Below are 14210 nucleotides of genomic sequence, written 5' to 3' on the forward strand. Positions count from 1 at the left end.
GACCCTGAGTGTCTAGGCTAAGCCCTGAATGAAAAGAGAGATGTTTAAACATTTATATCTTTATTGCAGTTAATCCCATTTACTTTGTATTTTGCCGTCCAGCAAGATCAGTTTCTTGAGGTTGCCCTTTTCCTACCTCTTGCAGGCAGAGAGCCTGCGTAAGCTCTCTCTGGACTTTGGTATATGACACACACTTGAAAGCCAAGTTCCTTTCACTCTAGAAGATAGAGCAGGTGTTTTAGGCAAGATAGTCCTGCACTTTAATAGCCTCTGAAATATGGATTCTACTCCTTACCCTGTCTTTAAAGTATTGTCTGTCCATAGAACAATACAATGGTCGTAAATAATAACTTTAATTGAGTACTTAACTATGCCAGGCACTCTGCTAAACACTTTTCATGCATTACTTCATTCGGGGCTGGAACTGGGGTGAGGTGAGGGATGCCCTTGACTTAGGCATAAAATTTAAGAAGGAGTCAAAAACCCAGTCATCAAGATAAATATTTTAATGTGATATTTAAACAATTCAAAATTAATGTGAAAAAATCAATGGTGAGCAAAACATCAAAAGCTTACAGACAGGTATTGCTGATTTTCCGTCTGCCTCAGGCTGCAGTGTGGCTTGGCATGGCACTGTTACTGATCCTGTCTTTATTTAAAATTTTGATATTTTGTTTTCATTGATTTTTTTTGCATTAGGTTGGATTTGTAAAAATATTCCATTAAAATATTACTTATCTTGATTGCTGAGTTTTTTGATGCTTCCTTAAATCTTGTGCCCATGGCCACGTGCCCGTTTTCCTCATTCTAGTCCTGGGCCCTGATTCCATTTAAAGCTCACAACGACTTAGAGCTATTGGCTTTATTACTCAGTGTAGTCCATGGGCCAACAGCATCAGTCGCACCTGGAAGTTCATTAGAAGCTCAGGTAAGCTAAGTAACTTGTCCACGGTGTTACACGTTTTATAAAGTGGTGGAACAAGAATTTCTTTCTATGTTAGACCTCTACTCCTAACCAGCACTGTATAATTTTATTTTTCTGACTGTCAGTTTTCTAGTACTTCAAGTTTGGATAGCAATACCAGCTGTTCCTCTATCCTCATGGATTTGTAGGGTAAATGAGATGTGTTAAAACAGTCAATCAGAGGGCAGGAAAATACTCAGAGAGTTTCAGGTGGAGTGGTTGTCACAGAATTAATTCCTGAAGGCTGCTCTAGAGCTGGAGGGCTGCTCCCTGTCGGGACTGTTTTCAGCTGGCTCTGTCCTCCTGGGCAAACTGCCTTAGCCTTCTTTCATAGCATAACACTTTGTGGTTCTTGAAGACAGCTGTCTTGTCCCCAGAAAATCTTCCCTTCCAGGTGAAACAGTGTTATTTCCTTTAGCTGGTCCTGATATGATATGCTTGCTAGACTCTTTCTTGTGTGTAGTATTATCCTCTAGCCAAAATCTAGTTTGTCATTTTTTGTTAACCCAACAATATTTATTGAGTGTATACTATCTTCTAGGCACTCTGTTAGGTTTCTCTTAATTTGTTGTTTCCTAACCTGAGTACGATGGTCTGGATCTGCTGGTGATTTTTCTCTAATTCTATTATATCTGTAGCTAATTTGTAGACTCTCTGAGGGCAGGGGCTCGTTTTTTAATATATGTCTATATCCCTCTGTATTAGGTAGCAAGCCCGGTAAACAGTAGGCATTCAGTAAATGCTTGTTGGTGGATTCTGGGCAGACTTTACCCTTTCTGGTAATGTGATGTTAGGCCTTACGTTTACTGCCCTAAATCTTCCATGGTGGGTTTTTAAACTTCTTTTTTAAAAATTTCTTCAATGGAGATAGCAGTGAGCCATTCATCGGTATGATACGTAGGTGATTGTCATGCAGAACCATGATTAAGTGTCTCCTAGCCTGCCTGCCTGCTGTCCTTCCTTCTTTTCTTCCTTCCTCCCTCCCTCCCTCCCTTTCTTTCTTTCATTTTCTTTTCTTTTTCTGGAATGAATTAGTTCCTCTCCTTATAGCTGAGTGCTTGTGGTTGTGCTATAACCTTGAGTTATTTTTCGACTCTTAGAAGGAACTTTGAGGAGAAGGAGGGAATAAACTCCACGTTTTTTTAACCTTGTTTCTTGTGTCTTTGATGTCAGATGGGCTCCTTCAAGCCGGGAGGCAGAGTGATCCTGGCCACAGAGAACGATTACTGTAAGCTCTGTGATGCCTCCTTCAGTTCCCCGGCTGTGGCTCAGGCTCACTATCAAGGGAAGAATCATGCCAAGAGGCTGCGGCTGGCAGAAGCTCAGAGTAACTCGTTCTCGTAGGTATTGCCGTTTTCTCTGAGGCCAAAGTGTTGTGTGAGACTGGCTGTCTTTAGAGAAAAAGAGTTGAAAGGGATCCTTGTTGAGAAGTCTCACTTTTAAAATTTCTTTTCTCTGGGCCAGCCCCGTGGCTTAGTGGTTAAGTGCGTGCGCTCCGCTGCTGGCGGCCCGGGTTTGGATCCCTGGCGCGCACCGACGCCCTGCTTCTCTGGCCATGCTGAGGCCACGTCCCACATACAGCAACTAGAAGGATGTGCAACTATGATATACAACTATCTACTGAGGCTTTGGGGAAAAAAAAAAGGAGGAGGATTGGCAATAGATGTTAGCTCAGAGCCAGTCTTCCTCAGCAAAAAGAGGAGGATTAGCATGGATGTTAGCTCAGGGCTGATCTTCCTCACACACACACACACACACACAAAATATACATATATATATAAAATTTCTTTTCTCCAGGGAATCCTCAGAGGCTGGTCAAAGGCGGACCCGGAAAGAAGGGAATGAATATAAGATGATGCCTAATAGGAGAAATATGTATGCAGTACAGAATAATTCAGGTACTCTGTGGACTTCCATATATCTTGGCTACATTCTGCAAATGGTCTTCTTTATTTTTATTTCCTTTAATGGTAATAGATAGCCCTGTGAATTTGGAGTTAGCTATTGTTTTGTTGCATTTGTCTAGTGGATTTTCAATCTGGTTTTTATTTCTGGTCATATTTATTTATTTCCCATTTAGTATATTATTTATGTTGATTTTAAACCATAGTCTATGTTTTAAGTTCTCTTATCATAGTACCTTTATGTTTCTTCTGGTATTTGCCAGCTGAGAAATGTAAAATGCATTATAAAAATGGGTTATTTGGTTTAAAGTTGCACCACGTTAAATTCCCGTTTACTGGAGAAAATAAAAAAGATTATAGCAGTGGTCTTTAACCAGGGTAGTGAATAAGAGTTACTTGGGGAGTTTTTATAAAATATACATGCCTAGACCATGACTTAGAGATTTTTAATCAGTAAATTTAGAGTGAGACACAGACGTGTGTGTTTTGAAAATGCTTCCCTCAGGGATTCTGATCTACACCTTCAGTTCAGAACTACTAGTTTATAGGAATGTTTTCTGCATTTTCTGATTATCTTCAGTAGGGAGAGTAGGACTGAGTAGTCCCTCATCCTCCCCTTGCCCCAGCCTCCAGTGCATACACATACCAGCACAGGTCATTCATGTGAACAGTAAAACAAGCAAAAAACAAAAAAAGTTACTTGGAAAGGCAAGAGAAGCATAGAAAAAAGGGACGTATAGAAAGCACAGTGTAATATGATTAATAAAAGTCTAAACGTATATCAGTAATTACAGTAAATGTAAATTTACTAAAGTCCCAGTTAAAAGACAAAGATTATAGGATTAGATGAAAGGAAGGAAGCTGAGATAGCTGTATTAATATTCGATAAAATAAACTTTAGGACAGAAGGCAGTTTAGACTATGTTCTGTGACCAGAGTACAATTTAATGAAATGTCAATAACAAAAATATAAAAAACCCACAAAATTTCTATTTGTTTGGAAATTTTAAAACACTTTTAAATAACTCATGGGTCAAAGAAAAAATCATACTGGAAATTAAAAATTCTTAGAACCAAACAGTGATAAAAATATATCAAAATTTGTAGGATGCAGTGAATGTAATATTTTGGGAAAAGCCTTAAATATTTATTATAGTAGGAGAGAAAAGCAGACAATTAATAAGTTAATGGTCCAACTTAAGAAGGCAGTTATATAAAAAGAACATAAAATTATCAGTAATTTCACCAATATTTTTGTATATGTCATTTAAATCTCTATATTACTTCTTTAAAATAGAAATGTGATCCTATTTTGTGATAGTATTGTTTCATTTAATAGCATATTTTATTCACATTCTCCTGTAATTAAAGAGTTTTCATTTTTAGTGACTGCATAGTTTTCCATTATTACTGTAATTTTTCAAATCATATTTTTGGATCTCTCCTTTCCCCACATCCACCTATAAAACCTTTTATAAACACTGATGAAATAAATGTCCTTGTTGATAAATCTTTATGCAAAAATTCTCAATATTTTCTTAGGACAAGTCTTAGAATTTTTAGATTAAAGAATTAGCATGATTATAAAACTTTTCATATAATGCTTGGAAATTAAATTACTTTTTAAATTGTATTCACTTTTTAGAGACATTGTCATTTAGAGTTTTGTTTTGGCTTTACAATAACCTTTCTGACAATAGTTAGAGGAATCATTTTAGCTTTTTAGATTGAACCTGTATAAAATTGTAATTTAAAAAAATCCATTAACTTCACATTCATTTAAAGCTAGGAATCTGTGAATTTTACAATTTGAACTTAGAATTACAAATTGCAGTGATAATTGATCAGACCGTCGTTATTCACTTAATGAATATTTTGAAGTGAGTGTATTACTTTTATCGCTTGCCTTAGCAGGTCCTTACTTCAATCCCCGCTCTCGGCAGAGAATTCCACGTGACCTGGCCATGTGTGTTACTCCAAGTGGCCAGTTTTACTGCTCAATGTGTAATGTTGGGGCTGGCGAAGAGATGGAATTCCGGCAGCATTTGGAGAGCAAGCAACATAAAAGCAAGGTGTCGGAACAGCGGTACAGGAGTGAGATGGAGAATCTGGGATATGTATAGTGATGGTCTGCAGGTAGAGCAGCTTGGCCTGCCTGTTGTTTGCCTTCTGTCAGCCTGCCCTGCTTGTGGTCCTTTTGATATGAGCACCTTCCTCCGCTTAATGTTAATACATGTAACCTGCAGTGGTACCATGAGATGTCAAAACTGGGGAGGGAAAAGAACGTGCTTCTTAGGTCATAATGCTTTTTCAGGTCAGTTGTGTTGAGCTACTAAAAGCATGTGACCTACCTACCCCATGAGAAATAACTTTTTTATCTTGACCACGATCTGGTCGACTAGTAGCCCGACTACTTAGAGCTTTAACTATTTAAAAATTTCATCTTCTTTTGCAACTTTAGTTTTATGTACTGTTAAGTAAAGAATTTTATTGCGTTCTCACTTCAGATCACCATAAAAACAGGTAGGCAGAGATTTCCGTTTCCCAAGGCTTCTTAGGAACCGCCACCTCAACTCAATGCCTTGTCATTAGGATTTAGTGCTGTAAACTGCATTACGGTCTTTCCCAGCACGCTTTTTCCCTTTATCATGTCCTCCCGTTATTGAAGTGCAGGTTTTCGTGGATTCAGACACTTCCGATGTGCTTGTGGACTTCCAAACAGCGAAAGTTCATTTCCAGTTGTGGATTTCCCACATTTAAATTCGACCTTCTTCCCTCCTCTTTTCTTCCCCCCCCCAATTGAATTAGCTTGTCTAATAAGCTCATTTTCATGCCCCAGCCATGTTGTGGGGTTTCCAAGCCCTGCATTTGAATATCCAATAAGTTTAAGATAGATACGATATTTTTTTAAAAAATATTTTTCAACAGGTTTTCGGAAATGTAAAGATGTATTTGATTTTTCAGTTTAGAGTTACTTCATTGATAATAACATGTATTTATATGATGGCCTCGATCATAAGTTCAGATCTCTTGGTATTTGTTTTGGCAGACTTTTTAGATAAACTGATCCTTACATTTTACTTAGATTCTTCTCTGTATTGCTAGTTTGTTGGCTGTCCTGAAAAATACCACTGCCTTACGTTTCATAGATAGAGAGGAATTAAAAAAAGTTAACCAAATTTCAGTATCATCATTTCTAGTAGAAAAATATGTGAACTTTGATTTCGTTCTTTATAATTCAGCTTCCTTGAAGATAATAGAAATACGTTATTGATTATTTTGGTATCTGATAATTACACAGTATTATTTTTGGTTTTTGTTTTTAAAATAAGAAGCTCTGGTGTATGTCTAGATTAACTAATGGAACACGTTTACGAACTTTCAGTAACTGTATTTTATCTGCTTACTATATTTACTTGGATAAGACCAGTGCTCATCCATACTCCTTTTGAAAGGCCACATTCACTAGTAAGTTTATATTGAGCAGTGTCTTTGTACTATGGTCAATTCACATTTGATTGCTTATATTACTAATTAAAAATAAAACTCCTGTTTTTCCTTGAGAATTCTACAGGCAAAGAGATGGAGAGAAGGAAAATTATAATCATCGTTCTTTTCCTTTAATATTTCTAAACAATTTTTGAACAATCTAGACCTATATTTAAAATTCAGTTTTGTGATTAACCTCTAGTACAAAATGAAGTCACTCTTCTGTTGAAGTGGTGGTTTTTTGAAAAGTAGAATTGTTTAGTAATTTTTTTTCTTCCAGAAACAGAAGCATGAAGTAGTGTTCTGTTGAGATTCTATCAAGACCTGTGACTCTTAATCTAAAAACCTTTTTTGCAGTAATCTATAAAGTTCAATTGACTAATTTAGGGCAATTTAGAGGTTATTTTATTGGTCAGTAGGTTATTCATTTTGCTGCTAAGTGTTATTTTTTGGTAGATTTTAATATTACAGTGCTGGCCACTTGGTTCTATGATTATTTAAAAATCTCATCTTTTTTTTCTCTCTCTTTCTGTGTGTGTATATATATACATACACACGGATATGTATGTGTATATATGTATGTATATACATATACACATACACGTATATATAAAACTATGTATATATAGTTTTATGTGATACCATAGAGAAGATTCCATTGAATCCTTATTTCAGATAATAGTAAAAGATTGTGGATAAGAATTTACATTTTGTAAAAGTGGCATTCATTCACTTTCAGTTTTTCCTTTGCAAATAAAATTAAATGAAGGGTTTCTCTCACTCTCCCCACTTAATTTCATTATATTTATACAAAAAGCAGTGGACTTAAGGCCTTGATATTTTTCCTGGCCTTGTGTATTCAGGTTTCCAGTCTCCTAGTGCCCTTAATGGATGTTAGGAATGCATAGACGCATCTTCTTTTAAAGAAAAAAGTTAGATTTATAGTGTTACTTCTTACTTGCTATATTTCTTTGCACTAAAAAAGAGCTATGTGTTTGTTTCATATGACACTTTAGATACCATATTGCCTACAATACTCGGTTTACTCCTTAATTTCCAAACTCTAGCAAGTTGATATGTTCCATGAAATGTTCCGATCATTTACAGTGGTTACATACACATTCCTCCCAAAGAATCACAGATACCTATGACAGCGGGTTGTGTTTTGGGGTTGTTACCTTGCAGTATTCTCCTGTGTTTCGTAGGTGAAACAAAGGGTGACAGAGGTTGTCAGAAAGGAAATGCCTAAGTAAATTCATCTCTGCATGGTACAATTTCTCATATTGATGCATTCCTGATAGATAGTGTTTTTTCCCTATTAAAGAAGGCTGTTGTTACTTCTGCAGTCAGTGATACGTGATCTCCGTTGGTTTCATTTTGTGAAGTCCAGTCCTGCTCTGTAATGTGCTTTAGGATCTGCACCCTGTGCTCCCCAGGAATCATGTTAGTATCTTTTTATATGCTGTATATAAGGACGGACAGAGGCCTAAACAACGGAAAACCTTCAGTTAAATAAAGTAGATTTCAGTGATCATTGGCAAGAAGAACTCAGAGCATCCAAGTCTCTTTGCTCTGTGAATATCTTCGTGTAAGTCGTCATTCAAAATCAATGTTAGAAGATAACAACTAGAGACTATTCTAAGATATTGAGGGCAAGAAGTTGTAAAGGAAAAATTCCATGTTCCAATTAAAAGATTGGATTGTATATGCCTTCGAAGTGTTTTTTTGAAAGGTTAAGCTACAAAACTGAGTGTGCCATGTAATCCTTTTGACTCGACACTGACCAGAAAATACTTTGTTGGTCTCATCTTTGTATATCATGTGCTGCAACTTGTAAATATGTGCATGTTGTTTGTTACGGTTGTTTGTCTGCTTGTCTGTTATTGCACTGAATTCTGCAAGGTGAATATTTTTTTATACCATTCATTTCAAAAAAGTTCCTTCTCCAACTCTTCCTCACTATCTGCTTTTCTAATTAGTTGGTAAACTTAGAAAACCATTTCAGATTTTTGAAACCCTGCGATTGAATGAAGGATTGTGGCTATCTGAGATCAACCTTATGTCCCTCTGACTTAAACAGCTAAAGGGAAGCATGAAATCTTCCGCTTTATTTTACAGAGCTGTTCTGCAAACCTAGTATACTTGCTCATAGCTATCTATCTACACTTCGAACAAGGATTAAAGGAGAAATATATATATATTTCATGTTTATATGTAAACACATATACAGTCATGATCCACATAATGATATTTTGGTCAACAATAGACTGCATATACGATGGTGGTCCCATAAGATTAGTGCCATATAGCCTAGGTGTGTAGTAGGCTATATATATAGGTTTGTGTACGTACACCCTATGATGTTCTCACAATGATGAAATCACCTAACAATGCATTTCTCAGAATGTATCCCTGTTGTTAAGTGACTCATGACTGTATATACATAAAAACATATATATTTGGTTAAATCTTCCTCTGTAGATAGATTTGAAGGATTAGCGGTGGAATTTATGATTCTTTCACTCCTGAGTTGGCTGGGAGTATGAGCAATGACAGCTTGAGGACTGTCCAGTGACCTATGTAAAACGAGTCTCACTTGTGTCAGGGGAGACCTAACTGTTCGGCACAGTGTCCTCTACAGAGAGGCCTGGGGATGGTGGATTTGGAACCTAATCTCTCTTGTTTCCTTAACGTCAGACCTTAGACTGAAAGTACCCTCTAAAGCACTTGGTGAGTCGTATACTAAGGACAATACAGCTGCTTTAGAAATAGAGAAATGTTTTGTCAGTATAGGCAAAAATTTAATGCAGGCTTTTGAATAGATGTTTAAAAAATAGTCTACCTTAACCACTATTTTTTTTTTTTTTTACCAGCCAGTTTAGGAGTTGCATACATAATATTGAGTGTTTTGTTGTTGCTTTGGTTTTTTTGGCAGTGGACCCCTAACATTGTGAGCTGTTACTATCAATCTATCTGAATGGACACATAGCTGTGTAAATAGCTTCTCATATGACATTTCTACTGATAGCTGTTGGACTTTTTCTTCCCATTATGAATGGGAGAATCATTTGTAAACTCCCTTTCTGGGTAGCTACCAAAAAAAATACTGGCTTATGGTCCTATGGGACCCTGTCTCCGTTAAGCCCAGAATATGAGTGCCTTTAGCAAGTTTTAGCATTTCACAGAGAGAAGAGCTGATAGAATTATTGCCATTAATTGCAATGCATAAAACAGGAGCTTGGAATAGCGAAGGTTTGTGTGAATTCTGTGTTCCACGTCTTTTTTTTTCTTAATGCTGTCTCAATTTGATAGAGTAAAACTGTGTCATTATTGATTAGGAATTATACACCCTGAAGATGAGTCCCATTGTCCCGGGCTGGCAACAGTCACAGATTATTTTTCACCTTGATCTGTGTTACATTTATATGTATTGACGAGTAGTGTGGTGGGTTGGGAAGAGCTTGATACTGCTGTTTGGAAAAACTTTATTCCCGTGGTCTTTTCCAAACTTGTCTGTTCTGTAGAGAGGAGAGAATTATGTATTTGCAAATGAAGTGTGTGAAGAGACTGCCTTGCACAATACTTATTGTGTTAGTTCATCTCTATGTTAAAAAAAGGCATCTTCACATCAGGTTTGAGGTCTTTTAAAGCAAAATTTTTCCATCCTCAATTAATTTAAAATTCTAAGTTGTCTGAGTACTTTGAGTCTTTAAAACACCCTGCTAAATTAGTTTTATTATAGAAATATTAACATTTTCCTCAACGCTTTTTAGTGTGAAAAATTTCAAACACCCATCAGAGTTGAAAAAAATTTCACAATATATCTACCACTAGATTCTACCATCAACATTTTACTATGCTTGTATTACCATGTATCTGTCCATTTCTCTATTCATCCATCAATCCATGGAGTTTTTATTTTTAATATACATTTTGATGTAAATTTCAGACAATACATTTCCCTTAAAACATTTCAGCATAGGTGTCGTTAACTGGAGTTTAATATTTGTTTAAGCATTATCTTAAAAAGCAGTGTATGAAGTTGATAACCTGAGCCAATTAACGTACAGTTTTTTCTCGTGTGGACTTTAGCCTTCCAGTTTCTTTTTTTGTATGTGCTTAGAGGGAGGGAAGACAGCTTTTCAAACTGAAGTTTTCTGGTGTTGGTCATTTTAATTGCTTAGTTGTAATACATTTTCAAGTTTCATGGTAAGAATTCTTTCTTTACCCCTTTTCTTGTGATGTATTTTTGCTGAACTATGCAGCTTCTTTAAGAAACTGTAAATTACTGATTGGGGTTTATTAAATAAGCTTATACCTCATTTCAACCTACTGCTGCTTTTCTCCATGTTATCACATCTCCTTTCACGACTGTCACCTGTTCTGCCAGAAAGTAGAGAGGAGCAAAGAGTCAAGCCCATAGATGGTTAGCTGTTTTAAACAACTCTAGAAGAACAGATTAAGTAGTTTAGGAAGTTGAAACCATTCATTTATCCAAAGCCTTTGAATTCCATGTGAATTGTAATTGTCCATGCGTCCTCTAGCCATAATTAGCAGGATTAAAAATGATTGTACTGTACAATGAGTTGTTGAAATTGTGAGCCTTAGTAACCATCTTTAGCTTTATTCTAGTACTGTTTAGAAAAATCATTTTGACATATGCCTTTATTTTTATGTCAATTTTTTGTGGAGAAAATTGGAAGAATTTAAGCGACTTGCTCCAGGTCGTGAAGATTCAATGCATAAGTCAGAATTGAAACTTCAATATTCCTGATTCATATTCTTGTGCTTGTTTGTTCATATTCCTGGCTTCTGAAATAACTGAACACTTCCTTTGGAGCCCTTGAAATGAAAATATGTATTTTTACTAATTAGACTTTCATTTTTAGGCATTTTTTGATTCTTTGAACTTAAGGATTTTTTTCATGGTCATGTTCCTCATTAAGCCAAGCAGTTGTAAAAATTTCACTTCGCTGTTGAATACTAATAACGCAGGTTTCATCAGATTTCTTTTTGTATTTAAATGACCTTCATGATTCACTCAATTCTCTTTCTATGTAAGTGCTTAAGTGACCCCCTCACTAGTGAAAACAAAGGTTCTCTATCACTGATTACATATATATTCTCTACATGATATATTTTTTTAAGTAAAAGTAACCCCATGTGTCAGGACGAATGATATTATCCTAGGGCAAAGCACATATAAAGTTTATTTCTATTCTGCAAATCTGGCATTTCTGGGAACAAAACTCTTTTAGAGTGGCTGGTCGTTGTTTTGCCTTCTTTTGGTACTTGAGTACCTTTCTGTGGTTTTGTAAATCAGTGTGTCATTTTGTAAGAATGTCATATTGATTCTGTGTTCGTTGGTGTTCACCTTGTGCTATCCTTGGCTCACCATGATCCTTTGGTCTGGGTATGATGTGTCTGCTTTGAAATGCCTTACTAGAGATGTCAGATCCTGCTCTAATGCATTCCCTGTATTTGCTAGGACAATAAGTTGCCTCTCTTGGATGTATGCTCTAGATCCAGAAGCAAACTGATTTTGCCTTCACTGTTAAGGTTGCATTTTAATGCAGTTATTGTTTTAAATTGGAGAATAAAATCATGAAAAACCAAGGGTGACTTTAGAACCCTTCGTTTAATGGCATGGCAAACTTTTAAAACCGCTTTTGCTATTTCACTAGAACAGTGTCTCTGGTAAAGGATATAGCTAAAAAACAAAACTGTATGAAATTGGGGTTGTTTCCTAAAATTTTCTCTAAATGTCATACAGGGGTTTAACATCTGTGTATGCTGTTGGGGCTAAGTGCCAGTCACCGCTTTGGAAATCTGTTTGTGTTCCGGGGCTCTAGAAATGACGAAAGTGTGGGATTAAAACCAATCAACTGTGAATTGGGAAATTGAAATTGCTCTTTTGGTTTTATTTTCTTCAGCATATTGAATATAGAAATTCGAAAGTTATTTAAAATTTACCCTGCTTATGTTGATGGCTCATTTTGGCTGTGTACCCTCACTTATGTACTGATTTCTGATAAAGGCTTGACGTTATTATAACAGGCATTTTGTGTTCAATTTAATAAAACAGTTTCTGAGTCTTGTCTGCAACTTGTTTGGTTCTGAGTTGGAGAGCAAGGGAAAAAGTTACATTGTCAGCACTGAGGTGTTATTTTTGATGTCGATGGTCAATGGCTGTGGTTCCACATTCATCACTCTGCACGTAATCTGCCCCGGACTTCTTGAACTCATGCAGAGTATTGTCAGCTCTTGGGCTGGCGGTAGAATTGACCTAGCTTCCCACATTACCCCCTCCCTACATCACTGGAGTTAGCCTGGGACTGGAGCGAGTTCTCAATTTTATTGATCTATTTTAAAATTTGTGTTCCTTTCAAATTCTGAGAAAAGTTGGGCTTAGCAGGGCTATAGCTGCTGCTTCTAGAAATCAACACATATTAAAAGGCATACACCTGTTACTCTTTTGAGTGTTTCACATATAAAATACTCTTATAATTAGCTTATATGTACAGTATATTATTGGGATATGGTCATTTAAGCACTCTGGTTTACTGTATGCAATGTACTTTTGAATTTAAATGCTTGTTTTAAAAAGTAGGTTATAGGCCTGGAAGGTTTTGTTGGGGTTTTTTTAATCGGGATGCAAGACACATACACTTACTGTCGTGGGAAAAATTCTTGTGTCTGCACAAAAAAATGTTTCTGAATGAAGTGAATAGTTCACATTGAATCTGTCTCTGTGTTGTAAAATACGCAAAACATCAGCACATTTTATTAAATCATCTCCAAGAGCTTATTAACTTAAAGCCGTGATAATGGGCATTAAAAAAAAGTCTTAAGCCACTAGAGCTTTTCAGCAGTTCTTTCTTCAGACATTTCTGAGGCTTCTTCGTTTGCTGAAAATCTATTGAAGATCGAGCACTGGGTATTATCCTTTAAAATTGCCTGTATGTAAAAGACTAGCAATGAACTTTCCCAATCTATTATAAATTGATGTAAGATTGTAAAAGAGATCAGAAATAGATCTTTTTGTGATGAGTTTTAAGACTTTTGTCATCTGAGTTGAGACTTAACCCACCAAGTTTTATTTCTATTTATGGGATAATCATAAACTGTTGAAAATTGGTAACTTACAAAAAGATGAAGACAAGTAACAATTGTGAAATGTAAATATTATTTAATAGGGATGTGATTATGAATCCTTACCAAAAAAAAAAAAAAAATCACCTAAAAATACACTCCATGGTGTATGTGCGTGTGTGTACATGTGAGAGAGAGAGAGGTGTGTGTTGGGAAGGAGTATATGGAAATATGTTTAAGGTGATCAAATACTTGTAATGAAGTATGTCCAAAGGAACAGATGTAAATTTGCCGCTGGAAGAAATACACTCCACCATAGCCAGATACGCAGTCTATAACTTCTCTTGGCATTTTGGATGTCTTTAAGTATGTGATTAGAGCTTCAAATGTGTTTTGGCTGGCAGCCTCCCTCCAGACAGGAACAAGATGTCTTTCATTTTAGCTTCAATTTTTCATCTTTGCTAATGCCTGAGGTTCTTCTCTACCCCTGTTTTCTAGAAATAGCTCACTAGATTATGGACTTTGACCAAAGGTATCTAGTGCCACCCTGTGGCCTCCCTAAATCTTACAGCTCCAGTTTGAATGTGGTTGGTACAGTACCTTTGAAGCAGATCTTTGGCTAAAAGCCACCTAGTGGAGGAGAGGAGTTTTTATTTGTAAATAAAGCAAGGGCAGACATGTCTTTTGGAGATATCGAGGAGTGTATTCTTTTACAGCTTCAGCTGCTAAAGTATGCAGAGTGGGAAAAGTGGTAGATTGGG

The 14210-nt window shown here is 36.2% G+C and overlaps 1 protein-coding gene across 5 annotated transcripts in view; it reads left to right on the forward strand.

Moving 5' to 3' along the window:
* Positions 1–12462, forward strand: part of ZMAT3 (zinc finger matrin-type 3) — a 32106-nt gene extending 19644 nt beyond the window's left edge. For 4 of the 5 annotated variants that reach the window (XM_087439988.1, XM_087439987.1, XM_087439990.1 and 1 more), the window contains exons 4-6: positions 2138–2304; positions 2762–2862; positions 4780–12462. In XM_087439988.1, coding sequence (XP_087296114.1) covers positions 2138–2304; positions 2762–2862; positions 4780–4991 — 480 coding nt within the window. In that variant the 3' untranslated portion in view covers positions 4992–12462. The remainder of the gene's footprint in view (positions 1–2137; positions 2305–2761; positions 2863–4779) is intronic. The other variant, XM_014783169.2, reaches the window with a different exon arrangement.
* Positions 12463–14210: the final 1748 nt, after the last annotated feature.

The sequence above is a fragment of the Ceratotherium simum genome, chromosome 15 (genome assembly GCF_057802395.1).
Source record: "Ceratotherium simum simum isolate JZ-2026a chromosome 15, ASM5780239v1, whole genome shotgun sequence".
Taxonomy (NCBI): Eukaryota; Metazoa; Chordata; class Mammalia; order Perissodactyla; family Rhinocerotidae; genus Ceratotherium; species Ceratotherium simum.